Source organism: Balaenoptera ricei, chromosome 10 (genome assembly GCF_028023285.1).
Source record: "Balaenoptera ricei isolate mBalRic1 chromosome 10, mBalRic1.hap2, whole genome shotgun sequence".
NCBI classification, from domain to species: Eukaryota; Metazoa; Chordata; class Mammalia; order Artiodactyla; family Balaenopteridae; genus Balaenoptera; species Balaenoptera ricei.
The window spans coordinates 64492823-64519076 of NC_082648.1; the positions used below are offsets into that span (position 1 = coordinate 64492823).

The 26254-nt window shown below is 35.8% G+C and overlaps 1 protein-coding gene and 1 pseudogene across 3 annotated transcripts in view; one reads left to right on the forward strand and one right to left on the reverse strand.

Annotated features, from left to right (window-relative positions):
* The window catches only part of ZDHHC17 (zinc finger DHHC-type palmitoyltransferase 17), a 125539-nt gene that overhangs the window by 15267 nt on the left and 84018 nt on the right, over positions 1-26254 (forward strand). For all 3 annotated transcript variants that reach the window (XM_059936557.1, XM_059936555.1, XM_059936556.1), the window contains exons 2-3: positions 15179-15282; positions 20696-20818. In XM_059936557.1, coding sequence (XP_059792540.1) covers positions 15179-15282; positions 20696-20818 — 227 coding nt within the window. The remainder of the gene's footprint in view (positions 1-15178; positions 15283-20695; positions 20819-26254) is intronic.
* On the reverse strand, positions 6387-6744 carry LOC132372624 (small ribosomal subunit protein uS10-like; annotated as a pseudogene).

The following is a 26254-nucleotide window of genomic DNA, read 5'->3' on the forward strand; positions in this document are numbered from 1 at the left end:
CAAACAGTGACAGTTTTACTTCTTCTTTTCCAATTTGTATTCCTTTTATTTCTTTTTCTTCTCTGATTGCCATGGCTAGGACTTCCAAACTATGTTGAATAAGAGTGGCGAGAGTGGACATCCTTGTCTTGTTCCTCATCTTAGAGGAAATGCTTTCAGTTTTTTCACCATTGAGAATGATGTTTGCTGTGGGTTTGTCATGTATGGCCTTTATTATGTTGAGGTAGGTTTCCTCTGTGCTCATTTTCTGGAGAGTTTTTATCATAAGTGGGTGTTGAATTTTGTCAAAAGCTTTTTCTGCATCTATTGAGATGATCGTATGGTTTTTATTCTCCAATTTGCTAACATGGTGTATCACATTCATTGATTTGTGTATATTGAAGAATCCTCCCATTCCTGGGACAAATCCCACTTGATCATGGTGTATGATCTTTTCAATGTGTTGTTGGATTCTGTTTGCTAGTATTTTGTTGAGGAATTTTGCGTCTATGTTCATCAGTGATATTAGTCTGTAATTTTCTTTTTTTGTGATATCTTTGTCTGGTTTTGGTATCAGGGTGATGGTGACCTCGTAGAATGAATTCGGGAGTGTTCCTCCCTCTGTAATTTTTTGGAAGAGTTTGAGGAGGATAGTGTTAGCTCTTCTCTAAATGTTTGATAGAATTTGCCTGTGAAGCCATCTGGTCCTGGACTTTTGTTTGTTGGAAGATTTTTAATCACAGTTTCAATTTCATTCCTTTTGATAGGTCTGTTTATATTTTCTAACTCTTGGAAAATTGTACCTTTCCAAGAATTTGCCCTTTTCTTTGAGATTGTCCATTTTATTGGCATATAGTTGCTTGTAGTAGTCTCTTATAATCCTTTGTATTTCTGCGGTGTCAGTTGTGATCTCTCCTTTTTCATTTCTAATTTATTGATTTGCGTCCTCTCTCTTTTTTTCTTGTTGAGTCTGGCTAAGGGTTTATCAATTTTGTTTATCTTCTCAAAGAACCAACTTTTACTTTTATTGATCTTTGCTATTGTTTTTTTCATTTCTATTTCATTTATTTCTGCTCTGATCTTTATGATTTCTTTCCTACTACTGGCTTTGGGTTTTCTTTGTTCTTCTTTCTCTAGTTGCTTTAGGTGTAAGATTAGATTGTTAATTTGAGATTTTTCTTGTTTCTTGAGGTGAGATTGAATTGCTATAAACTTCCCTCTTAGAACTGCTTCTGCTGCATCCGATAGGTTTTGGGTCATTTTGTTTTTTTGTCATTTGTTTCTATGTATTTTTTGATTTCCTCTTTGATTTCTTCAGTGATCTCTTGGTTATGTAGTAGCACCCTGTTTAGCCTCAATGTATTTGTGTTTTTTACAGTTTTTTTTTTTCCTGTAATTGATTTCTAATCTCATGGCGTTGTGGTCGGAAAAGATGCTTGATATGATTTCAATCTTCTTAAATTTTCCAAGGCTTGATTTGTGACCCCAGATGTGATCTATCCTGGAGAATGTTCTATGTGGACTTGAGAAGGAAGTGTATTCTGCCACTTCCGGGTGGAATGTCCTATAAATATCAAGCAAATCTATCTGGTCTATTGTGTCATTTAAATCTTGTGTTTCTTTATTTATCTTCTGTTTGGATGATCTGTCCATTGGTGTAAGTGGGGTGTTAAAGTCCCCCACTATTATTATGTTAATGTCAATTTCCCCTTTTATGGTTGTTAGCATTTGCTTTATGTATTGAGGTGCTCCTGTGTTGGGTGCATAAATATTTATCATTGTTATATCTTCTTCTTGGATTGATCCCTTGATCATTATGTATTTTAGAATAACCTTGTCTATATACACAAAAAGTCTCGCTGGGCTTTTGATAGGAATTGCATTAAACTTATCTGTCGATGTGGGGAGAATTGACATCTTAACCATTTTTAGTCTTCCAATCCATAAATATGGTATGTCTGTCTATTTATTTAGATCTTCTTTGATTTCTTTCATCAGTGTTCTGTGTTTTTTAGCATAAAAATACTGTATATGTTTGGTTATGCTTAATTTCTATTCTCTCACGCCCACTGAAGGCATTTCTCCAGCAGTTCTCTACTCATACTTCTACCTCATCAGTTTTTGACTCTACCAGATCATTTCTACTAGTAATCGTTTCTCCCATCCTAAAAAGAAAATCTCAAAACCCACACCATGTTTTCCTTTGATTCCACTTCTTTTCTGCCTACTGCCCTATTTCTTTGCTCTTCCTTGTATCAAAACTCCTCAAGAGATTTGCCTGTACTTGCTGTTCCCAGTTTCTTTCATTCCATCTTTTCTTTAATCAGTTCTAGTCTGGCATGTGCTTCTACCTTGGCAAAGCAACACGAAATCTATATTGCTGTATCCAGTGGTTAACTTGTGGTCCTCATCCTTGCTGACTTTTCAGCAGCATTGATATAGTTGATCTACCTAAATTAACTTTTTTCAATGTGCTTCTGGGAAATGCAGGTCAAAACAAGATATAATTTAGGACCCATCAGATTCCTCCAAAATTAAGTCTGGTAAATCTAAGTGTAGTGAAAAACACATATATTGCTAGTGAGAGTATAAGTTGGTACTGCCACCTTGGAAAGTATTTTAATGACAGTAAAGTAGAAGATACTCAAAATCTCTTAATCCAGAAGTTCCAATACTAGGTGCTTACACTCGAGAAACTTTTACAGATGAGACCTGTATAAGATTGTTCATTGCAGTATGATTTATAGTAGCAAAAAAGTCTCTTAATAGGGGAATGTATGTGGTTTATTCATGTAATGGAATACTATCTAATAATTTCATTAAATAAACCAGAACTACATGTTTCAGCACAGGTAAATCCCAAAAAACATAATGTTAAGTGAGAAATACTAAGTATTTTAAGATATAGTTTTGTATAATAGGATGTAAAGGGGGATTGTTTCTTGTCATCTAAGCATTTTTCTTGGAGCTCAAAACTGAGGACAGTAGTTGACAAAGGAGCCCTGCAGTATAAACAGAGGTGCTGAACCTGCTGGAAAGTGGCTGTGATTTGTACTGGAACTCTGTTACCTCTAGTCTATACAAGATAAAGAGAGACTTTAGTGGGAGCAAAGGGTTCTTGGAAGAATTATTAACCCAAGAGGGAGTGCTGTAGTGTTTATATTGTCTTCCATGTGGGTTGCAAACAATTCCTCTGAAAGATTGGGGAACTTTTCAGGAGGAAAAATATTTCTCTGGCTGAATGACTGCTGGGTTGTGGAAAATAGTTAGGCCTCCCTAGGATGCTGTCTGAGTGGAGTGTTAGAGAATTCTTGGAAAAGGGTGATTTGGGTCCCCTGGAATTACTGATGGCCCAGACACTGGGGACAGCTGCTGCTTTACTGGGGAAGTGTAAAGGTAAGCGATATATAAAATAGCCATACAGTGGAAGAGCCACGAGAGAGAGCTTCCTCTTTGTGTCCAGTGATGTTGAATTAAAGGTGTTTTCTTTGGGCCAAACAAACACTTTAGAGGCTAGACAGGCTATAGCCATCTTGAAAGAAACTTACCAAAGAGAATTGCCTGCTGGGCAGAAGCAACCCCAAAGTTATACCAGTGACATAGGAGCTGAGGACTTTTTAGAGGTAAGCTGAAGAATGTCTCTTCTGCACCAGAGAATGTTACAGAGGGAGGTTCTGTCAAAGAAAACCAGAGCTGACAGTAGTTAAAATGGTAAAAATGGATTTCATCCAGGAACTATTGTAATAGGGGGAAAGGAGCCCTCAGTATAAAACTGGGCTCAGTTCTGAATACAGCAAGGACAATTGGAGATTTATAGCCAACAGGCAGAATGAGGGGGGGGGTGGTCAGTGGAGGGAAAATACTAAGAGGAGACATCAAGGATAGGGAGATTCTTGCTAAACCAACTTAACAGGATTCTTGCTGAGGGCAAGCCAGGGTGATCAGATAGCAAGGACAGGAAATTCTCTAAACTGACTTAGCAGGATTCTTGCTAAAGCTGGACTATGCAGTCCCAGTAAGGATGGGAGCCAAGGTCAAGGCCTAGTTGAGAAGAATGCTCAGAGGAGTCTGACTGCAGTTTGGTCAAGGAGAGAGTATTTCAGAATTCTCAAAATGCCCCACATGAGAGAGGCAACAGTTGATACTGCCAATGACTGAGGATATTTGATAGCTGAGAGAAAACTACAAACAGCACCTAGCCTATGTAATATTAACTTTTCCTCTTTTTTTTTTTTTTAAATCTTATGTGGCCAATTTACTAGTTTTTATTTATTTATTTATTTATTTTTGGCTGTGTTGGGTCTTCGTCTCTGTGCGAGGGCTTTCTCCAGTTGTGGCAAGCGGGGGCCACTCTTCATCGCGGTGCGCGGGCCTCTCACCATCGTGGCCTCTCCTGTTGCGGAGCACAGGCTCCAGACGCGCAGGCTCAGCAATTGTGGCTCACGGGCCCAGTTGCTCCGCGGCATGTGGGATCCTCCCAGACCAGGGCTCGAACCCGTGTCCCCTGCATTGGCAGGCAGATTCTCAACCACTGCGCCACCAGGGAAGCCCTGCCTCTTTACTTCTCACTTTTCCACCTTTATTCCCATCTCTGGTAAGCAGAATAATGGCTTCCCAAAGATATCAAATTTTAAACCCTGGAACTTGTCCTATAAGTGTTACCTTATAAGGGAAAAAGAATCTTTACAGGGATGATTAAATTAAGGGTCTTGTGATGGGGGAGGTCATTCTGTATATCCAGGTGGACCCTAACTGCAATTACACATATCCTTATAAGAGGGAGGCAGACAGAGATTTGAACACACATACAGAAGGAATAGCCCTTATGAAGCAGACCAGGGAGATTTGAAGATGCTGGCCTCAAATATTGGACTGATGTCACCACAAGCCAAGGTATGCCAGAAGCCACCAGAGCTAGAAGAGGCAAAGAATGGCTTCTCCCCTAGAGCCTCTTTAGGGAACATGGCTCTGCTGACCCTTTGTGATATTGATGTTTGATTTTGATCTTCCGATCTCCAGAACTATAATATAATAAATATGTGTCCTTTTAAGGTACTAAGCTTGTAGAAATCTATTAGAGGATCAATGGGAAACTGACACATATACCATCACACAGTACTATAATAATTTGTTTGCGTAGTAGTGAGAACACAGATAACAGGACAGTTGACTCTGCCTGAAGGAAACAGGGAAGGCTATGGTGACTTTTGAAGTGTGAATTGAAGGATTTGTAAAAGTCTGCCAAACCTGAGATGGGGTGTGCCTTCTGAGTAGAATAGGTAACATGAGCAAAATGATACTGAGGTTTTTAAAGTACATGACTTCTTGGAATGGCTGGTATAAATAAACATGTATGATGCTTGGAAGGAAATGATGAATATTAAAGCTGGAAAAAGTAAGGTGGGGCCAGACCATGGGATTTTGTATGACTGCTGAAATGTTCTTCATTTACTCTATATGCATGATTTTAAGGATTTTAAGCAGGGGAGTGATTGGAACAGCAGTGTAGACAGACCTTTTAAGAGGATATTGTAGAGGCAAAACAGAAAAGGACAGAAAAAGGTGGTCAAGTAGACATTTGTATCTAAATGCAATGTTATTCATTCTCTGGAATGGATTTGAATAAGGACGACTTAACAACTTTATATATAATGCAGAAACAGTAAGGGCATTGCCTGTTTAAAATGGAAAAAAAAATAAGGAAATAAGGATGTACTGTCATTATTTTTTTCTAAAATTGCATTTGATGTTTCTGCCAATGCCGTATGCCATGAAATGAAAGACGACACTTATTTTCAGATTTGATTGTATTCTTAGACTATTCAAAGAGATCATAAAAAATTAGAGATTATAATTTTAACAATGTGGCTAGATACAAGGTAAATCTGTACATTAGTAGTACTCCCATATACTACTTATAACCAGCTCCAAAATGCAATGAAAATGATTTATATAAGTACCCATCTACATACTACTTACTAGAATAACTCTCAGAGTTATAGTAGTCAGAATAAGCTAGGTTTTGCTGCAGTAGCAACCCTAAAATCTTAGTGGCATACGTGTCAGTAGTTTGCTACACATGCATTACGGCTGCTCTGGGACCCAGACTAATTATCTGCTCTCTGGAACATTGCCAGTTTCCATGGCCGACGAGAAGTGAGAGTGAGGAATTGCATACTGGCTCTTAAAACCTATTCTCTGACAGCAACATGTCTCTTTTATTCATATTCTCTTGGTTAAAAGAAAAAAGTCAATCACTTGGGCTTACTTAATTTTCCAGGGGCCAAGGACATACAAAACTACCATGTGCTTGGGAAAAGAACTGGAAATATTTGATGGGTAGCACTAATGATTATGGAAGTATTTTTTTTTTAACAACTGATTATCAATTTATTAAAAATGTTGATTTAAGCATCTGCACTGGTGACTTCAGCCTCGACTCCTGGCTCAATACTGATGGAAGTGATCTGCTTGACAATCTCAGGACTGTGCAGGTCAATGAGTCCCTTGTGGATCCTCATCTGGAAAAGATCCCAAGTCTTAGAACCTTCACCACAAGGAGTTTTCCTTGTAGTTATTCTCAGAGTCTTGGTAGGCATCTGAACTGGTCCTTTTCACTTTGAGATTCTTTTCCTTCACGCCTCTGATCAGGTCAGCACATACCTTCTCCAAAGACTTCACGTTGTGGCTGGTGAGGCTGATCCTAATGCGGTGAATCACCACCTCGGGCTCCACGGGAGTCTTTCCATTATCTTTAAAAGCCATGGCTGCGGTGCGGCTTCCTGACTGACTTGTTCCTTGGCGAGAGAGAACAGCGGTAAGTTAGGAGCAGGAGTGGGTGGCCCGAGGCTCCGCTGCAGCGGTAACCCTGTCTTCCTCCAAGTGCTATGGTAGTATTTAAATATAAAAGTCAGGAGCAAAAATGCCCAAGGAAAAAAATGTACGTGATTATAAAGTATATAATCCTTGAAACATATCAAAAGCGTAGATAACAGCTCTAAAAATGGAACAGAAGTGTTTAGATCAGTATGAAAAGGTTAGTATCTAATCTTCTCTATACATAAAAATCAGATTCAAATACATTAAACAAACAAATTTCAGGACCGAAATAGCATAAAATGGCCAAAGGATAGGAACAAGCAATTCTCAAAAGATGATATAGGATAGGAAAATATATTTAAGGTTGAGAGTTCAAGTATTATCTACTCTATTTAAATTAAGGGATAATTTAAAAATAACACCTAGAGTCAGTGAGTTTATGGAGAAATGGTTAATCAGATATTGATGATGGGATTATAAATATAATCCCTTTGCAAAAACAATTTAGATATTGTATCAAGAACCATAAAAATATTCATACCCTTTAAGAATCTCTCTCTAGGAATTTACTCCAGTTAATACATTTTTGACCAGAAATGTATTAAGGCCACAGGCGTTAGTTTCTACAAAAATCCCCTGGTCAATAATGGGTTAAAAAGAAGAAATGTTAAATGAGTTAAAGGAAGTATTTTGTTGTAGTGAGGAAAAATCCATCCATTTATTCTTTTTTTTTTTAAGTTATCCTTTTTCTTGGTTTGTGTTTTAAAATTATTATGTAAGTTTAAGGTGTACAGCATTGTAATTCAACATCTGTATACACTACAAACCAGGAGTCTAGTTATAATCTATCACCATACAGTTGACCCCCTTCACCCCTTGCTCACCTCCCCGCAATCCCCTTCTCTTCTGATAAACACTAATCTGTTCTCTGTATCTATGAGTTTGTTTTTGTTTTATTTTGTTTTATTTTTCTAGATTCCACATGTGAGTGAAATCATACAGTATTTGTCTTTCTCCTTCTGACTTATTTTACTTAGCATAATACCCTCAAGGTCTATCCGTGTTGTCGCAAATGTCAGGATTTCATTCTTTTTTTATGGCTGAGTAGTATTCCATTGTGTACGGATATACCACATCTTCTTCATCCCTTTATCCATTGATGGACACCTAGGTTGTTTCCATGTCTCAGCTATTGTAAATAATGCTGCAGTGAACATAAGAGTGCAGATATCTTTTTGAATTAGTGTTTTTGTGTTCTTTGGATAAATACCGAGAAGTGAAATAGCTAGGTCATATGGTAGTCCTATTCTTAATTTTTTGAGGAATCCCCATACTATTTTCCATAGTGACTATTCCAATTTACAGTCCCACCAAGAGTGAACAAGGATTCCCTTTTTTTCACATCCTCTCCAACATCTGTCATATCTTGTCATTTTAATAATAGCCATTCTAAGAGGAAATGTAAAAGGGAAGAATATAAAGTATATGAATACTGTGATTACAGACTAAACATATATAAATATTTGGGCAAATAAAGATTATATAGCAGTATTGAAGGAAATTTGCAAAATTAGGTTAAATTAAAAAATAACACTTCTTCCTAAAAACACATACTCTCGTTTAATAGTGAAAAAAAACCCCTGACAAATCCCAGTTGAAGGTCATTCTACAAAATACCTGACTAGTTCTCAAAACTGTCAAAGTCATCAAAAATAAGTAAAGTTTGAGGAATTGTCATAGCCAAGAAGAGCCTAGGAAGCCATGACCACTTAAATGTAATGCGATACCCTGGATGGAATCCTGGAACAGAAAAAGGACATTACCTAAAAACTAAGGCAATCTGAATAAAGTATAGATCTCAGTTAATAATGTATTAATATTGATTGAATAACAACAAATGTACCATACTAATGTTAGATGTTAATAATAGTGGAAACTGGGTGTGTGGAATATGGGAACTGTGTACTGGTTTTGTAAATCTTAAACTGTCCTAAATAAAAATAATCCTAAAAATAAAGTTTTTTTTTCAAGGAGAGGGAGAAAAATATACATATAGGCATTTGTTCTTCAAATGTTTGTGGAAGGAAAAAAAAGTGTGCCAGATTTATGTATATTTTTGCAAGTATGTATATACATATAGATTAATACTAGAAGGAAATGAAGTGAAAACCAGTTTTTAGTGAAGCTAGAAGGTGATGAACATTTTCCTAGTCTAAAATTTGTTGGAAGCAAGCAAAGTGAATTTGATAGTTTGGATTGAGACAGTGGTGGTCCTACAGCATAAAGAGAACCTACCTATGCCTCAAGTTGGCCTCTCTTTTTTAAAAGCAAAAATCACATACTGTTAGCCAGGGATTGGGGACCACAGCAGAGCATATAATATAGCAGAGACTTCTTACTTACTGAAAAAATTGATTTGAAATCTTTCCATTATATTACCAAATCATTTTTGTCCAATCTTCCCTTAAAGAGGGTACATCCAATAGATTAGTAAGAAATTCTGTCTTGAGTGTAGTGCCATTTGCTGGCACTATTAATTAAATACATTTTAAAAGAAAGTTATTTTATAATTTTTTAGTGGCTACTGCTTTTCCTTATCTTTCATTGTTCATTTGGTTATATGTTTAATGCTTATGCTGTCCTCTCATTATATATTCCTTTTTAAAAATCCTTATGGTATTCCTAGAATTTAGTTCATTACTACCTAGGTTTTAAGAAGGTCTCACATTTGGCTCCGCAGTTTTGGCTAGGACTTAAAAATGAATCAATTATGTATAGAGACTTTTTTTCTTTCTTCTTGTCAACAACGCTTTATATTGTTCTAGTTTCATCATATACATTTAATGGAATTAAATTTGAGAAGCTCAAAATTAATATAATTAACTACAATTAGCTTCTTGATTCACAGTCCAGCCTGTTAGAATGATACCTGACAGCAGACATTTGCACAGTGCAAGTTACAAGCATATGGTTAAGCCCTACTGGTTTGCTAATTCACCTGTGTATATTTATGGGTTAATGCACCAAAGGCAGGCAGGTAACGTGTCTTGTAGGTAACATGTATGTGCCCTGCATATGGTTAAGCCCTACTGGTTTGCTAATTCACCTGTGTATATTTATGGGTTAATGCACCAAAGGCAGGCAGGTAACGTGTCTTGTAGGTAACATGTATGTGCCCTAGAATTTTATTGAATTGATTTTGTGCTCTCTCTCTCTCTCTCTGTTTGGAAATGCATTTATATTGAGAATTACGGCATCTTTTCATGCCTATATTTGCCATTGTATTTTGCCCTCTTTGAATTATCTTCATATTCTTTGCCCATTTTACAATGTGTTGTTACTCATGCTTTTCTCAGAGCTTTTTTTTTTTTTAAAACACTAGGACTATTATTACTGATATTCTTATATTTATATCTTTGACCTGACTGGAAGTTATCTAATACAAGGAGTGAGATGGGAATCTTATAGGAAGAGTCCTTGACTGAGGCCTGGTCCTGCCGGGTGGTCACTTCTCTAGGAAGCCTGGGAAATTGATCTGCACTTTAACTGGTCTTTCATTAAACATTCAGGAAAGTCCTAGAGCTGTTTTGAACAAGTTACTTAGACCTGGTGAGCACCAGACATACGGTCAGAGTCTCCAGAACAGTCAGGAGAGTCCAGAGTGGCACAAAGACTCCCCAGAACAGGAGGGTGCATGCTTCTCTCACCAGGAGAATGGTATAGGCATCTACCTGTATGTTCTCATGGGATGTGTTGCTGACCTGGGAAGCTTCCACCTGGGAGCATGCTGCTCTGAATTCTGCTTTGTGTGGCCCTGCTTTTTCAGACAAGTTTCAGCATCATATGCCATTAAAGAAACTATATCCTTGGCTGTATTTGTTAGCGTCTTTCTACCAAGCACATCACCCTTCTATGTTGGAGCCTGTTGAATTTTTTTTTTTATCCCAAATGACTAGCCAGTTGTCCATTTATACCATTTACTGAATAATATGTCTTTCCCTCCTGATTCTAATTCTCATTCTTCAAGCTCTATTCCACTGCCCTATTTATCACCGCAGTACTCCTGTTTTTTCTTTAGTTTGCCGTCTGATGTATTGTAATTAATGGCAGGGCAAGTCCCTGCCCTTACCCTTCTTTCGGAATATTCCTGAACTTACTCTTGCATGTTTGTTCTTTCAGATATACTCTACCATAGAACCGATTCTTGGAGCACCTTTTCTTATAGAGCACTTATTAAACATCTATATTTGGTTGGTAATAAAGTACTGTGCCATAGAGCAGGGGTCCCCAACCTTTTTGGCACCGGGGACCGGTTTCGTGGAAGACAGTTTTTCCATGGCCTGTGGTGGGGTGGGATGATTCAGGCGGTAATGCGAGCGATGGGGGCGGCAGATGAAGCTTCGCTCCCTCGCCCACGGCTCACCACCTCCTGTGTGGCCCGGTTCTGTAGCAGTCCGCAGCCTGGGGCTTGGGGACCCCTGCTGTAGAGGATTCTTTGATCAGTGCTGCCTCCCTCTTTGTTTTAAATGAATGTAAACTAAAGATTAATAGGTCTAGTATTTTTTAAAAGTTAACTAGATAGCACACAGACACCTGCTAACTAGTTTATTGGTTATATAATTCCCTCCAGGCATGTGAATAAACACGTCTTATGGAGTCTATCATCTTGATATGCCATCCAGAGTTTGCCTGTATCTGCTGTATAAGTTTGAGTTTTATCGTATTGATTTCTCTTAGCCACAGTGTATGGCAGCTGAGCTTGTCCCAGCTCTTCTCGTTCCTGTCTGCTACTTCAGCAGCAGGTTTTGGAGGTGCTTTCTCTCCTAGTTCTCTTCAGCAACTCCTAGGGCTATAAAAACCTTTGGCTGTCAATTTAGGTACCTTAAGGATCTTTCTAGTGGCTGTAATTTCTTTATTCCAATATATAAAATCATTGTATGGTAGCCTTAGAAGGGATCTTGGAGGACTTCCAATCTAGTGGTTTTTAAACTTTTAAAAAGGAGCTGAATCTTTTTTTTTTTTTTTATTAAAGAAATATTATGTAAAGCCCCAGTATCAAAAAATAGGCTAAATAACAAAGTGCTTTGTTTAAGAAGGGAGTGGATTGAGTGGAGCTGAAACCATCAAGCTCTTTGATACCCTGATGTTGGTCCTTGAGGCACCTGGGTGGAACTCTAAGCTGATCTTATTCATCCTCCTCTTTTTTACAAATAAGGGACCTGAATCCTACCATAGTTAATTGCCTTGCTGGGTTGTAGCCTAGGTAAGAGAGTGGCAGACTTTCAATTCAGTAGCCTCTCATTCAAGGACTTTTTCTATTATACCATGCTGCTTCTAATGGAATTACTGCATTCTTAAAAGTTACAATGACCTACATATGTATTCTTTAATTAGTATTACTTTCCTTGGCAGAGATATCAATTAAATTGCATCTTGGTTACCATTGAAATCAAGGAAAAATTATAGAATTTTAGTGTCATTAAATATTTGTATGTTGAAAATTTATCTTATATATAATAGCAAATTTATAATTAAAAAATTAATATCATCTATACATTTATAGGATATATTTATTTACATTAACACAGTATTTTTTATTTTATGTTTTTAAAGTTTAAAAATCACAACTGTTATTCCCAGGCCTAGTGATAGTGGTGGTTATCTTGATAGAGAGTGTTGTCATTTGTCAGATTGGCAGGGTGCTAGTTCTAGAGGTGAATCAGTTTCCAATGTGATTAAAAGTGAGAAAAAGAATTTAAGTTCTGTGTTATTAATTTTTTAAAAAATAGTACAACAGGTTGGAGATTTGCTTAAACACCATTTCCTCTACCTTTTTAGTGGGAATAACTCTACCTCTTGAAAATTACTCTAGGGATATATGTAAAACCATCTTTTAAAAAAATCATATTTCCTTTACTAAAAAGTAGACGTAAACAAATAAAAACCATATAATTGTGATAAAACAAATGCATTTAATTTTTAAATGTTACTGGAAAAATAGTCTGATTTCTAGTACATTGGAAGATCACATTTGGCACTGTCAGTGGGGCAAAATGGACGGTAGATAAACTGAGAATACAATTTAATCATTATATATAATAACAGGTCTCTGGGGATAAAAATGAAACTAAAATCACATGAAAGCATTACAGTAGTAAGCTTTAAAAAGATTTATTTTTTATTTAATGAATGTTTGTTATTTGCCTGTAAAAGCAACCTATTTGTCCTTAGTAAAAAAGAATAGCAGTTTGCCCTAGCAGATTTTCATATTGAAATAGTTTTTAAAGTTATATTTTTACTTTTTGGCCCTTATGTTGTCTTTATTTAAGTTTTAACTTAGCTCTTGCTTCTAATCTTTGACTTACGTTTCTTATCTACTTTGTCCTTCCATTTTGGATTGTAACGGCCTTGAGGGCAAGAGACCATATTTGGTATTTGCATATTGGTTTGCAGTACTGCTTCAAGCCACAGTGGAGCCTGACACAAAAGGAAAAATGAGCAATACTGGTGCTGTCTATATTTAAAATGCTTATGTTTATGTTTTGTTTTGTTTTGATTTTTAAAAGATAATTCATTAAGATTTTTAAAAACTTGATTATGGAGTTTTTTGGCACTCTCTTAAACTTTGCACTAGCCTTACGCTGTCCTGGCTTGGGGTCCCAGTACATTGTAGAGGGCTTTGTTTATAGCAGACTTTCAATACATGTTCTGTTGGACATTTTACTCCATTCTGCTTGTAAACTATGGCCAGGTTTTTATTTTCCTTCAGGTGTCTTATGGTCCTATAGAAAAAGTCAGAATCGAAAGTTTAAAAGGTTATTTTCCTTATGGTAGGGGAGAATAATATCAGAAAAAATTTAGAAAAAAAGGAAGTGCTACTGATCTGAGACGTGTCTTTCTTTTATCTTGCTCCACTGAATAGAGAGCATAGAGAAGTTGAGAACTGGAATTCAGTGGAGAAATTAAATAGAAAAGTTTAAAAAAATTAAATTGGGTAAGTCTTATGTATTGGTTAGCTTCATCAATTATTCAGAGTGTTGCGTACACCCAAAATACTATACCTGCTTGTGTTCATATTTAACCAGTTCTATTTTAATGGAGTCCAAGAACAATCTCTCAAAAAAATCACTTAGCAAATTATATGCAGTACGTGTAATACGTTGTGAATCTCGGCTTAAGACTGATGTCTATTTTCTTTCTTCTGCAAATGTGGATTTATGATTATCACGGTGGTATTTTAATATTGGCGGTGGCATTTTCATAAGGAAAGGTTATATACTAAGCAGAATTTGCTTTTGTGAAACTTTTAAATTCCCTATTGTTGAAAATATTCAGCAATATTGTTGATAGTCTTCTAAATGTATGGTTCAAACAAATCAGTATTGGAATTTTCCACATAGATTAAATGGCTAGAGTGAGCTAAAGATAATAGACTTTTTTCTCCAATGAAATACCATAAATTTGTATTGTTAAATATCAGTGGCCAAGAGAGAATGAATTGTTCTAAGGATTTAATTCTCTCCAAATATCTTGTTACGCCTTATCCTTTCATTTATGTGTGTGTGCCTGTAAGAGAAAAATATCAGAATCATAGAAATTTGAATGGATGGTAGTAGAACCAAACATGCTCAATTCTTCTGTTTTCATATAAAAGAAGTAATTGTATCTTAGTGCCATATTGAGGAAGCTGACTATGCATAGCAAAGTTTGTATTTTAAATAGAAAATTGCACATAGCATATAAGTTTTAAATGGATGTAATATTCTATAAAGCTGTTTGATTAAATTTTTATATAAAAATTAGTTTCTTTAAGGGTGTTGACATTTTTAGAACTACTCAAGCAGATTTACATTTTATTAGAATGCCCTATTGTTCTTTATTCACCTAGCAGTCGATGCCTTAACAAGCCCTCAGCATGAAGGAGTATAAGAAAAGGTGATATCTGAAAATAATAGAATAATATCCCTGGGTTCCTTTTTTAGGACCTTAGTTTTTATTTGGCATGTGATGAAAGTTTTGAAGTAGAGTGTTAGAGCTAGGGAGTTATGCTGGAATAGTAGAAAAATTGGTCTGAGAGAATGAGAGTTGATTTGATGAAGAAGTAGAGTTCTATGGAGCTAAAGATGAATTTCAGTTACTGATTTGTCACTGATTTACGGTTTTGCAGCTTTTCTGTTTTGAGAGTGTGTATAAGGGGTAGATCTGTTTGAACATGCTTTTTCTCCAAAGAGTGCAGACTTCAGCATAAGGTTAAACTTAATCTTTTAAATAACAAACATTCTTCAAACAGCACAACACAAAAGCAATAGTAAAATACTGAAATATTTTCATACTTCATTTCTCAATTCTTATCTCTGTGTAATTTTTTTTTCTTCAACAGGAAATCAAACCTCAAAGCCATTATAGCCATGGATATGGTGAACCCCTCGGACGGAAAACTCATATTGATGATTACAGCACGTGGGACATAGTTAAGGCTACACAGTAAGTTTTTTGTTGCAGTTGTTTTCTTCTTTGACATCTGTATTTTAAGTGAATATACATTTCTTTCTCTTTTTGATATTCTCTATTTGATAATTCTGTACTTGGTGAGACATTGTTTTCATACTTTCCTTTAGTTCTTTGTACAGATTTAAATCAGATAGCTGATTTAAAGTCTTTGCCTAGTAAGTCCAATGTCTGGGATTCTTCAGGGACAGTTTCTATTAATTGCTCCCCCCTGCTCCCCATGGGTTATACTTTTTTGCTCTTCTGCATGTCTTGTTGAAAACTGGACTGTTCAAATAATGTAACATGGCAGTTCTGAGTATCAGGTTCTCCAGCGTTTGTTGTTGTTTGTGACATTTCTGAACTAATACTATAAAGTCTGTATCTTTGTCATGTGTGGCCACTGAAGTCTCTACTTGGTTAGTTAGTGGTCAGAGACTTCTTAAATCCCTAGAACCAGTAAGTCTTGATCTTTGTCGAGGAACTCTTCGTGCAAGTGCAAGTTGGGGCACTCAGCATTCAGCCAGGCAGCTTACAGCTCTGCCTTAACCTTCACTTTCTGCTTGCAAAGAACCTCAAGGTCAATCAGAAGTGAGAGCTTAGGGCCTTCTCCAGTCTTTGTTGAACATGTGCATGGCCTTCTAGCTTCCCAAGAATATGTCTCAGCTTTTCAAGCCCCTGTGGATATCTCATTCCTCAGCTTTTGCTTAAGCTTTTTGATTTGTCTGTTGTTTGTCCCAACTGCTTTCCATCCTCTCAAACAACTGTTATGTTAAAACATTTGACAAACATCCCAGAAAGGAGATTTTAATGAGTTTGGGTGAGGTCTAATAGATAAGCCTTTCAAGTAGACTCTTCCAGGGGAACCACCATATAGGTGAAATAATGACTCCTCTTTGAGAATGAGGCTTTGAAGGAACTCCGTTCCTACTCTGCTGTCAGTACCAGGAATACAACTTATTTTTCAAGGCTGCTGGGGAGCAGAGGATGGGACTGTGGTATTTTAAAACACCACAAAGTCCTCTGTTCTTCCTGAAATACAGCTGTTTTTATTGACTAAAGATCCCTTGGATTGCTGAAAGCCTTTTCTTAACTTTTCCAGAGTTCTGAAAAAGTTGATACTGCCAGTTTTTTCATTACTTTTGTGGAGAGGCAAATTTTTGGAAGTCCTTAGTCCACTGTCACCTTACTTTCCCGAATGTTGTATGTAGTCAAAAATCAAAGCACGTTGTACCAGCTGTATTTAGCAAACAAATTATACTGCTCTACATTCATTTTTCTTTTTGAGACTTTGCTCCTATTACTATATTCTTTCTCTCCTTTGTCATTAATCTGTCTCACCCTAATGCATGATTTCCATCAGCAAATACACTGCAGCATCTTTCATGTTAAGAAAAAAAACAACCACCTTTCTTTATTCCTCAAATACCCTTCTAACTACGCTTTTTCTTGAAAAGTATCTATGTGTGCTGTCTATAATTTCTACCTTTTAAAACATTTATTTAAATTTTAAAACATTTCAATCCTACAGATAAGTATAGAGAAGAATATAACTGTCAGATTAAGCGGATGCTAACATTTTGCTGTAATTGCTGCAGGTTGCTCAGTATGCTCTTTTCCTATCTCCTCGAGGAAACCTCTCCTGAAATTGCTGTGAATCATTCTCATGAACATTCCTGTACATGTCTACAAACATCTGTAAACAAAATATGCTATTATAATGTATGCTTAAAATTGACATAAGTTGTATTCTACTCTATATATCCTTTTGCAGTTTGCTTTTTAAAAACAAACAAAAAAATGATATAGCTTTTGTGATTTATCAGTGTTGGTAAATAAGGGCCTAATCTGTCCTGTTTAACTGCTTTGTAGTATTCTATCATTCCTTATTGAGGTATACTTTAAATCGTTTCTACTGTTTCATTATTTCAAAGCATCGCATCAGTGAATGTCTTACTACCTGTTCCCCTGCGCACATAAACAAAAGTTCTTCTAGGGTAGACAACTCAAGTGGAACTTCTGGCTTGTTCAGTGTGTTCTTTTTCAGCTTTACCAGTTCTTGCCAAATGGTTTTCCAAAGTGGCTGTGCCAATTTATACCCCCATCTGCAGGAAATGAGTTCTTTTTCCACTGCATTTTTGCTCAGTTCTAGTTTTGTCACACTTACTAGTCATTGTCAGTTTGATAGCTGTGAAATGGTTTTTCTCTCTTTTGATTGGCCTTTCTCTGATTACGAATGATATTGAATATATTTTCTATGTTTATTGGCCATTTGGGTTTCTTCCTGTGTGAATTAACCATTTTAAATATACCTATTTTGAGTTCTTTTGTCTTTCTATAATTAGTTTGTAAAAGTTCTTTATGTATTTTGATGGTGTCTGCAGAAAAGTTAGTGAGATCTGTGTCCCTTTAATGTCCTCCAAGAGTCCCATCTGCCACTCTCCCATCCTCTTCCCACCCCTAGTCATGCAGCTCATGATTCAGTACTCCTCTTCAGTGTATCCAAACTCATATTTTTTTCCTGTAACAATGTGCTGGAACTTCTCTGGAAACCTGCACTTCCACAAAGGCTCTGTCATCTGTGGTGACTGTGAAAGACAGTGTTGACTGGGGCTCCCAGATGGTGGCTGAGAGGGGCTGGAGCCAGTTCGTGGGCCGCTGCAGGGTCCACAGCTAGGAATAGGTCTGTATGCCTGGTACCCAATGCATGGGTGGGTGAGACTCTCCCAGCTCTCTTGGCCGATGGTGCTGGATCCCATAGTGGCCACAGAGGTCCGTGGATAGAGGCTGAATTATTATTGTTGGAGGGGGGACAAAACGATGAATGTCTTCTTCCACCGTGATGCTGATGTCACTCTGCGGTCCATTTCTAAATACTCTTGTTTTCTTCCATTTGTTTAATCTTGTATAGTACCACATTGTTTTAATTATTTCTTAGCCTTCAAAATTGTCTCAGCTATTCTTGGTCTTTTACTCTCACAAATGAATTTTAGGGTTCTACTTGGGAAATTCATGAGATATTCATTTGGGATTTTAATTAGAATTTCATTAAATTTGCAGATCATTTTGGGGGAAATTGGGGTATATATTTCTTTAGGTCTTACTTTAACGTCTTTCATTAATTAACCTTATTTACAGTGACAGTAGTATAATTAAATATGCTTCCTCATTATTTTAGATAGTTTAATATTTTATGTTACAGTGATATGGAAATCTGATCCTAAATTTATTTTATTTAGATACTTTGTTTTCATGATTTTTTGGCTGAAAAAAAGATAAATCTTACAAAGATACATGAGTCCCTAATGGAATAATTACAACATATGCTGCATTTATTAAGTTACAGTAATTACTTTTCAGTACTATTCACTAAGTAAAGATTTTACTAAACTTTACCTTGTAAATGTACATTTTCTGATGATGGTTCTTGCAAACTAATCAGGTTTTGACATTTTTGTAGTTACAGCAAATGGGTTCACACATGTTAGAAAATTGTTTCAAAATTTTTTAGTGTGCTCACATAAGAAAGTTTTTACAGTTGTTGTATAAGACCTTTCAGAAACTGTATTATATAATGATAGAAACATTTCCAAACATACAATTTTTAAAAAATATTCTCTTTATAGTAGGTGTTTTTCTGAAATGAAAGTAGTTAAGTTTCTCACTGTGTCTGAAATATCCTCTTTGCCTTGAAGGGGAACAGACTCACTATCTTTACCTTTCTTAAGAATACAGTGGACCACTGAACAACACAAGTTTGAACAGCTTGGATACACTTAAATGCGAATTTTTTTCAACAAATACATACTACAGTATTAAACAGTCTGCAGTTGGTCTAATCCACAGATGCGGAACTGCAGATATGGAGGGCCAGCCGTAAAGTTATATGTGGATTTTTGACTGCGGGAGGGTTGGCGCCTGTAACCCCCATGTTGTCCAAGGGTCAACTGTATATGGTGGATAGCATACCAGTCACACTTCTTTGCCATCGCTGCCCGTGCCCCGCTCCCCAAAAAAGCCAACAGATTTGAAACACTTGTCTTTTTTGTTAAAAGGAAAATGCATACTCACTTTTAAATGTTAGAAAAGTAACCAGCGATTCTCAGTATAGTTAAAAAGATTTTTATCATCACTTGTCTCATTCAAAGTGTGAGGTAGATTCTGCCCTTTAAGGTAATATGCCTAGTTCACTTAACTGGGCCCGTGTAAACAATTTTCTGAAAAAGAACAAAGAGCTGAAGGAACTTCTGTCATCTCCTGTGAATTGTGGAACTCTTGCTCTTCCCTTAGATTGATTTACCGTGTGTGTGTGTGTGTGTGTGTGTGTGTGTGTGTGTGTGTGTGTGTAGGTGTACACATGTAGTACAGAGCCATTGTAGGGCAGCATTGAAGCAGTGAAGGCTGTATTAAATATTAATGCAGCTTAATTTCTTTCTCTATTAGCTAAGACACGAATACAGTTTTAATATTTGCTTCTAATGTTCTTCTGTTATGCCACCTTTCCCCTAACCTCACCCTGTGGTATACCTCCCCATTTTGGAGACCACTTTGATTAAGAAATTACAAATATAGTCAAAGCTCATTTAATTTGTTTTTGTGTCTCATATTTCTAAGGATCAAGTATTTTATTTAGGATAAAGTTGATGGTTTTTGAGGCTCCATGATGGATTTTTGGTGGTTTGTTGTACTGTTCTTTTTATTTTTGCTTATGCTTGAAAATTTCCATAATACAAAGTTTTAAAAAATATATACGCTGCCACAGAATGACCAAAAACAGAAAGGGAGGAAAAGGTCAAGCTTTCTGTGTGCACCTTTCTTCTTTATTAAACGTGAATGTCTTTCCTCGAATTCTCCCAGTAGACTTTCTCTTATTCTCATTGGCTGGAACGCACAGGACTCCTCCTGCACCTGCCCTGCTCCCACCCCCACACTTCCTTTTCTATTTGCCTTAGGAATTTTGAGGCTAAATTTGTAAATAAAGAATCCTGAGGTTGTAAGACATCCTTTTTTCTCGATGCTGTTCTAAATCATTGATAAACTCTTTGTTACTGCTTCTTTATGATTTAATATTTTTTAACATAGCTGTATGTATTTTTATAAGCTGCCTTAAGTGTTTTGTAGAATAAGTGGTGATATTAAGAAAAATAACTGATAGACATTTTATTTATGTTATCCTTTTCTCTTCCACTTTGAGTTATTGCATACTTATAGATGAAAAATTTTTAATTATAAAATGGATTAGTAAAAGCTGTTGGAATATTGATATTTTAAAGTAACATTTTATATTGAGAAATCCATTTTAATTTCCATGTTTCAAAATGGAGCATTAGTTTCTTCTGGAAATGCTATTTTCAGCTTTAAATTTCTTGTCAAATAGTGGTAACAATCGCACGTTTTCTTTCTTTTCGAGATATGGAATATATGAACGCTGCCGAGAATTGGTGGAAGCAGGTTATGATGTACGGCAACCAGACAAAGAAAATGTTACACTCCTGCATTGGGCTGCCATCAATAACAGAATAGATTTAGTCAAGTAAGCATTTCTGTATTTTTAAGTAATTAGTTATTACTATAAAATTATTAGAAATAATTATAAAATATATAATTTCTAAAATTCATAGCTTTTAAAATGTAGATTCTGTGTACTTTTTCCCTGAAAAAAATTGTTTTTAACATATATCGAATGCTTATTATGTGACAGATACTATGCTGAGTGCTTTTCCATTTATATTTCCTTAAATCTTAATTCTTGAAGTAACCCTGTGTGAAAAATAACAATTTTTACTGCTGTCCTAATGATGTGGAAACAGAAGCATAAAGAGGTTAAATATGCTACCATTGACATACAACTGATAAAGGTTGGAGTCTGGACCTTAACTCAGGCAGTCTAACTTGTAGCTTACATTCTAAATGTGAATTCTATGGGTAAAAGCTACAAAAGGAAAGAGAGGAGTTAATAATAGCAGGTAATAATTAACTTCACACCAGCATAAATGAAGAATACTTTATATACTCAGTATAGATTATTTTTATTACTTACTGTTCATCTGCTTGTTCAGTAATAATAAGAGGTGGTTAGATAAGCAGGAGTCAGGATGGTAAGGAAGTCTTAGGAAATCTGGCTAAAATAGTCTCTGGCAATTTGGATATAAGATTTTTAGATAGAGACATGAATCTGAAATGAACTCCTTGCAGGTGTGCCTTTTAGGTACAGCATACAGAGTCTAGAGACAAATAGGATGTTAATATCAGGTAAAAGAATTTGCTCTTAGAGTACTAAAGAAAGATTAAGCAAGTAATAACTAAAGCATTGAACTCCATGAATCACTTTCTTCCGGAGAGCGTATTTCCATTTTATTTGCTCCATTTTTCCCTTCTTGTATTTCTAACCTTTCCTCTGCCTGCAGTATGGGTCTCTTGATGTCTAAATTCTGTTTTTGTTTGTCAGAAAATGTTTTTATTTCATCATCATTTGTGAAGGAAATTTTCACATGGTATAGAAATGTAGGTTGGCCACTCTTTTAATTTTATTTTTGTTTTTTACCCATTGAGAATATCATCCCACTGTTTTCTGGCTTCTGTTACTATTGAGAAGTCAGTCTAAGTATTACACTTAAGGCTTTTTTTTCTTTCTTTCTTTTTTCTGGCTGCTTTTAAGATTTTTTTTCTTTGTTTCTAGTTTTCTGCAGTTTCATGATGATGTTTCTAGGTGTGGATTTCTTTTATTTATCCTGAATAAGATTGCAAGAAATTCTTGATTCTGTGGATTAATGTTTTCATCAGTTCTGGAAAATCTCAGCCATTATTTCTTCAAACATTGCTTCTGCCCCATTCTCTTTTTGCTCTCCTGGAACGCCAGTTAAATGTATGTTTGACCTTTTCATTGTATGCTGTGTCTCTTACCCTCTCTTCTGTGTGTACTGTCCTTTTTTTCTCTGCTTCATTCTGGAAACTTCTTCTGACTTATCTTCCAGTTCATTTATTCTCTATGTGTAATCTGCTGTTAAATCTATTCAATGAGTTCCAATTTTGTTTACTTTTTAGTTCTAGAATTTTAATTTTTTTTAAACTTGCATTATTTGATTCATTTGTTGCTGTACTTTTCCATCTTATATACTTGAAAATATAGTTATTATATAATCTGTGTCTGAGAAGATAGCATTGGGAGTCTGTGTGGGTCTGTATCTGTTATATTATTCCTTTGTGTGCCTGACTATCTTCTAATGTATAATAGACATTATGCTTGAAAACTTATTTGTTGAATAATTTGAGGCCTAAGATGAGAAGATACCATTTGTTTCTGCTAAGCCCAACTTTGATTTAAGGCTTTAGATTTTCTGGATCACTCAGGTGGCTGAAGACCATGCTAGAGCCAGGTTTACTTCTGGTTCTTAATTACTCCTACAGTGCAGCTTTTTGGGGTCCCAGCCCTTATTTTGCTTTTGTCCACTTAGCTTGCCTCTTGGCCAACTCTTCTGTATCAGCAAATTGTCTCTAGGGTAGCTGGTGCCCAAGCAGTTTTCTAATTTCTCCCAGTTTTAATCTCCTGAATCTTAGCCAGGTAAATGCTCATAATCTTCTTAGGAAATACTTGCTTTTAGGAAATATTTCTTTATTTTGTTGAGCTTTTTTTTAGTTTTCTTTAATTGGAGGGTTGGTTCCAATTATCTAGCCTTCTGTAGTATCTGTATTTTTTAAAATTACTGTTACTTTAATCAAAATAGTACATAAACAATTTAAAAAATCAAATAGTACTTAAAGGCTTACAGTGGAAATAGCAGTAACCCCCCACCCCCTGGGTTCTGTACCTCAGAAGTAACTATCTTCAGTACTTTAGCTGTTTCTTTCAGTACTTACTCTTGTATATTATATTTTTATGTTGTTACTTGTATCTAGAAAGTTATTTTCTTTACACAAATGATAGCAAATGCTTTTCTGCTCTTTTCATTTAATTTATGTATCTTCAAAATTTTTCACATCAGTGCAACTAGAGCTACATCATTCTTTTTAAAAAGCTGTATAATGTTTAATTGTATGGACTTAGTTTATTTAATGGTTTACCTATTGGTGAACATTTAGATTGATTCTAGTGTTTTTACTATTTTATACAGTGTTGTAAATAATATCTTGTTCACATACCATTTTGCTTTTGTTCTTATATATCTGTAGAATTCTTAGGAGAAGGAAAGTAAGGAGGATGAATTTTGAATTTTAATAAATCTTGCCAATTTTTGTGCTGTTTCTTGATTTATCAGTTATTATATTTTGACTTTCTGTTTTGGGATAACTAGATGTCCCAGAACACCTCACCGCTAATACTTCTTCCTCTGTCCTCTATTATAGTTTTAGTTAAATTACTATGCAAAGTTTAAATCGTTGTGCGTATGTAAATTCTCACTGATAAGCCCAGAAGTGTTCTATGATATCTGTTTTTTTCCTGTAGAATTTTTATTTTTGTCAGAAGTAATAGTTGCTTTCTTTTTTCATTTGTTTAACTTTATGTATATTGGAACTAATTGTTCCCATACTCATAGACAGAACTGTAAAAGCCATCTGTGTATGCAAACAGTATCAGATAATTTATTGGTTCCTTTTTTGGTGGAGTAGGGAGGATGCAATCATTCCTGAATTTCTCCATCTTTCTGTTCCAGCCCAGACTGTTTGCTCTTGAGAGCTACGCACAACAATTGTCTTGAGACTTACCTTTGCAATCATTCTGGGAAATCCCTTTGCTCCAGTGTTGGTTTCAGTTTCCTGGATCTCAGGTTTTTCTCTCAGTTGGTTTACTCTCTGGTTTTAGTAGAGCACGTTTTTTGATAACTTTCTGAGAGAGAGAGAGTGCTTGGGAGGTAAATCTTTTGAAGTTACTATCTCTTCTGCCCTCAAACCTTATTGGTTGTTTGGCTGAGCGTAGACTTCTAGATTAAGCTTAGTTTTCTTGGAATTTTAAAGCATTACTTTATTATTTTTTTGCTTCAAGTGTTATAGTTGAGATATATTTGATCTCATTCTGTTGGTCAAAAAATTCACATTTGTCTTGTGTTTAAAAATAAATAAGAAACTCTAAAATGAGAAATACAGACAAAAAGTCTTGATGTTGCCTGCCTTATGGATTGTTCCACCACTTATGGGCAAGTGAGGTTACAGAATAAAGTCACTAACTATAGAGTGGGTTAATAACAACAGTGTCTGTGTATATTATGTCTTCAGAGGGGTAAACTTAATTTCTTTCTTTTTTTTAATTGGGGCATAGTTGCTTTACAATGTTGTGTTAGTTTCTGCAGTACAGCAAAGTGAATCAGCCTTATTTATACATATATCCCCTCTTTTTTGGATTTCCTTCCCATTTAGGTCACCACAGAGCATTGAGTAGAGTTCCCTGTGCTATACAGCATGTTCTCATTAGTTATCTATTTTGTACATAGTAGTGTATATATGTCAATCACAATCTCCCAATCAGGGGGGTAAACTTAATTTCTTACAATTCATAGTTTAGCAAGTTACTTTCCTAAAGCAAACATAATGGTGAGTAAATGCAGTTTTCTATAGTAACTGGTATTTATAGCCTCAAGATTAATTTTTTACTTTTCAGTCTAGAATTACACCCTTCTTAGAAGCTACAGCATATTACTATTTCATGGATGCTGGCAGAAGATACATGACTCAGGTAGAGACCAAGGACTTTTTTATTCATAGCACAGCAAATAGCATGAACATCATATTTGCATAGCTCCCTAGGTCCTATGGGAGTGGCTTGATATGGTCCAGATGGATGCAGCACACACAGTGGATATTCATTGCTTTTATAGTACATGGGAAGCAAGGTCGCTCTTTGTCCCAGAGGGAGACATTACCTCATCTCTCAGGGTTGCTTGATGCAAACAGAACTCTGAGAAATGGCCTGTGTAAAGAGTGGTCAGGACCTCGCAGTCTTCTCATATACTCAGCAAGACATATGGGAGCCACCAGAGACCCATGGAGAAGTGTCTCTTCTAACAGTTATGTTCCATCAGGATGTATTATAGGAGATTGCTTCAAGCAAAGTTAGTGGGGTCACTTTCATGCTGGTAAGATAGTAAAGTAAGTATAATTTGGAAAAGTGGAGACCTTCACCTGGCCTGGATTTCTTATATTCCTAGTGTTTTCAAGTGGAAGTCTTTTAACTATTTCTTAGATTTTACCCTGATATAGTGAAATAAAAAGGATTAGTGCAGGCTTTGGTCTTCAGCAGTCTCCTGTTACTTCAAGATTCTTTGTTAACAACAGCTAATAATGCTTGTAGTCTCTGATTTCAGTTTGATTTCAAGTCAAGGTGTTGTTAATGAATATGGAGCTTTGTTAAAAAATATGTAGCTTATAATTTCTGAGAGCACAGTGTGTGTGTGGCTTATTCTTCTTCCCTGGCGACATATAAGTTTTTATTCTTCATTCCCCACTTTGTGAAAGTTTACATTATTGTGCATTGATATGGTCCTTTTATAGCTGTTGTACTTTAGGGAGATGTTCTTAATTTATCTTCTAATCCTTCTTTTGAATTTCTAATTTTATCTATGGCATTTTCAATTTGAAGCATTCTCTCTTGATCTCTACCCCCCACCCCACTTAAAAAAAATGTTTTGTTCTTATGTCATGAGTATATTATCTTCTCTTATTTTTTGGAGGATATTTATTATAACTTTAGTTTTTTAAGTTCTTCTCTATATATTGTCTATTTTGGGCTTCTTCTGTTTATTTTGGTCTCCTTCCATGTTTGAAGCTTTCCTCAACTATCTGGTCATGTTTGACCATTCATATTTAGGAGAGACATAACAAAGCTGATTGGAAGTTGTGGGACTTAGGAACCTCCCAAATGTCCCTTTAGCATGTAAACTTACATTGCTACGTTTTCAGTGTCCCATATGTTTCTGTGATGTAATTCCTTGAGTCTTAAATTTCTCTGGAAAGATGCACTGAATACACCTTTTGGCAA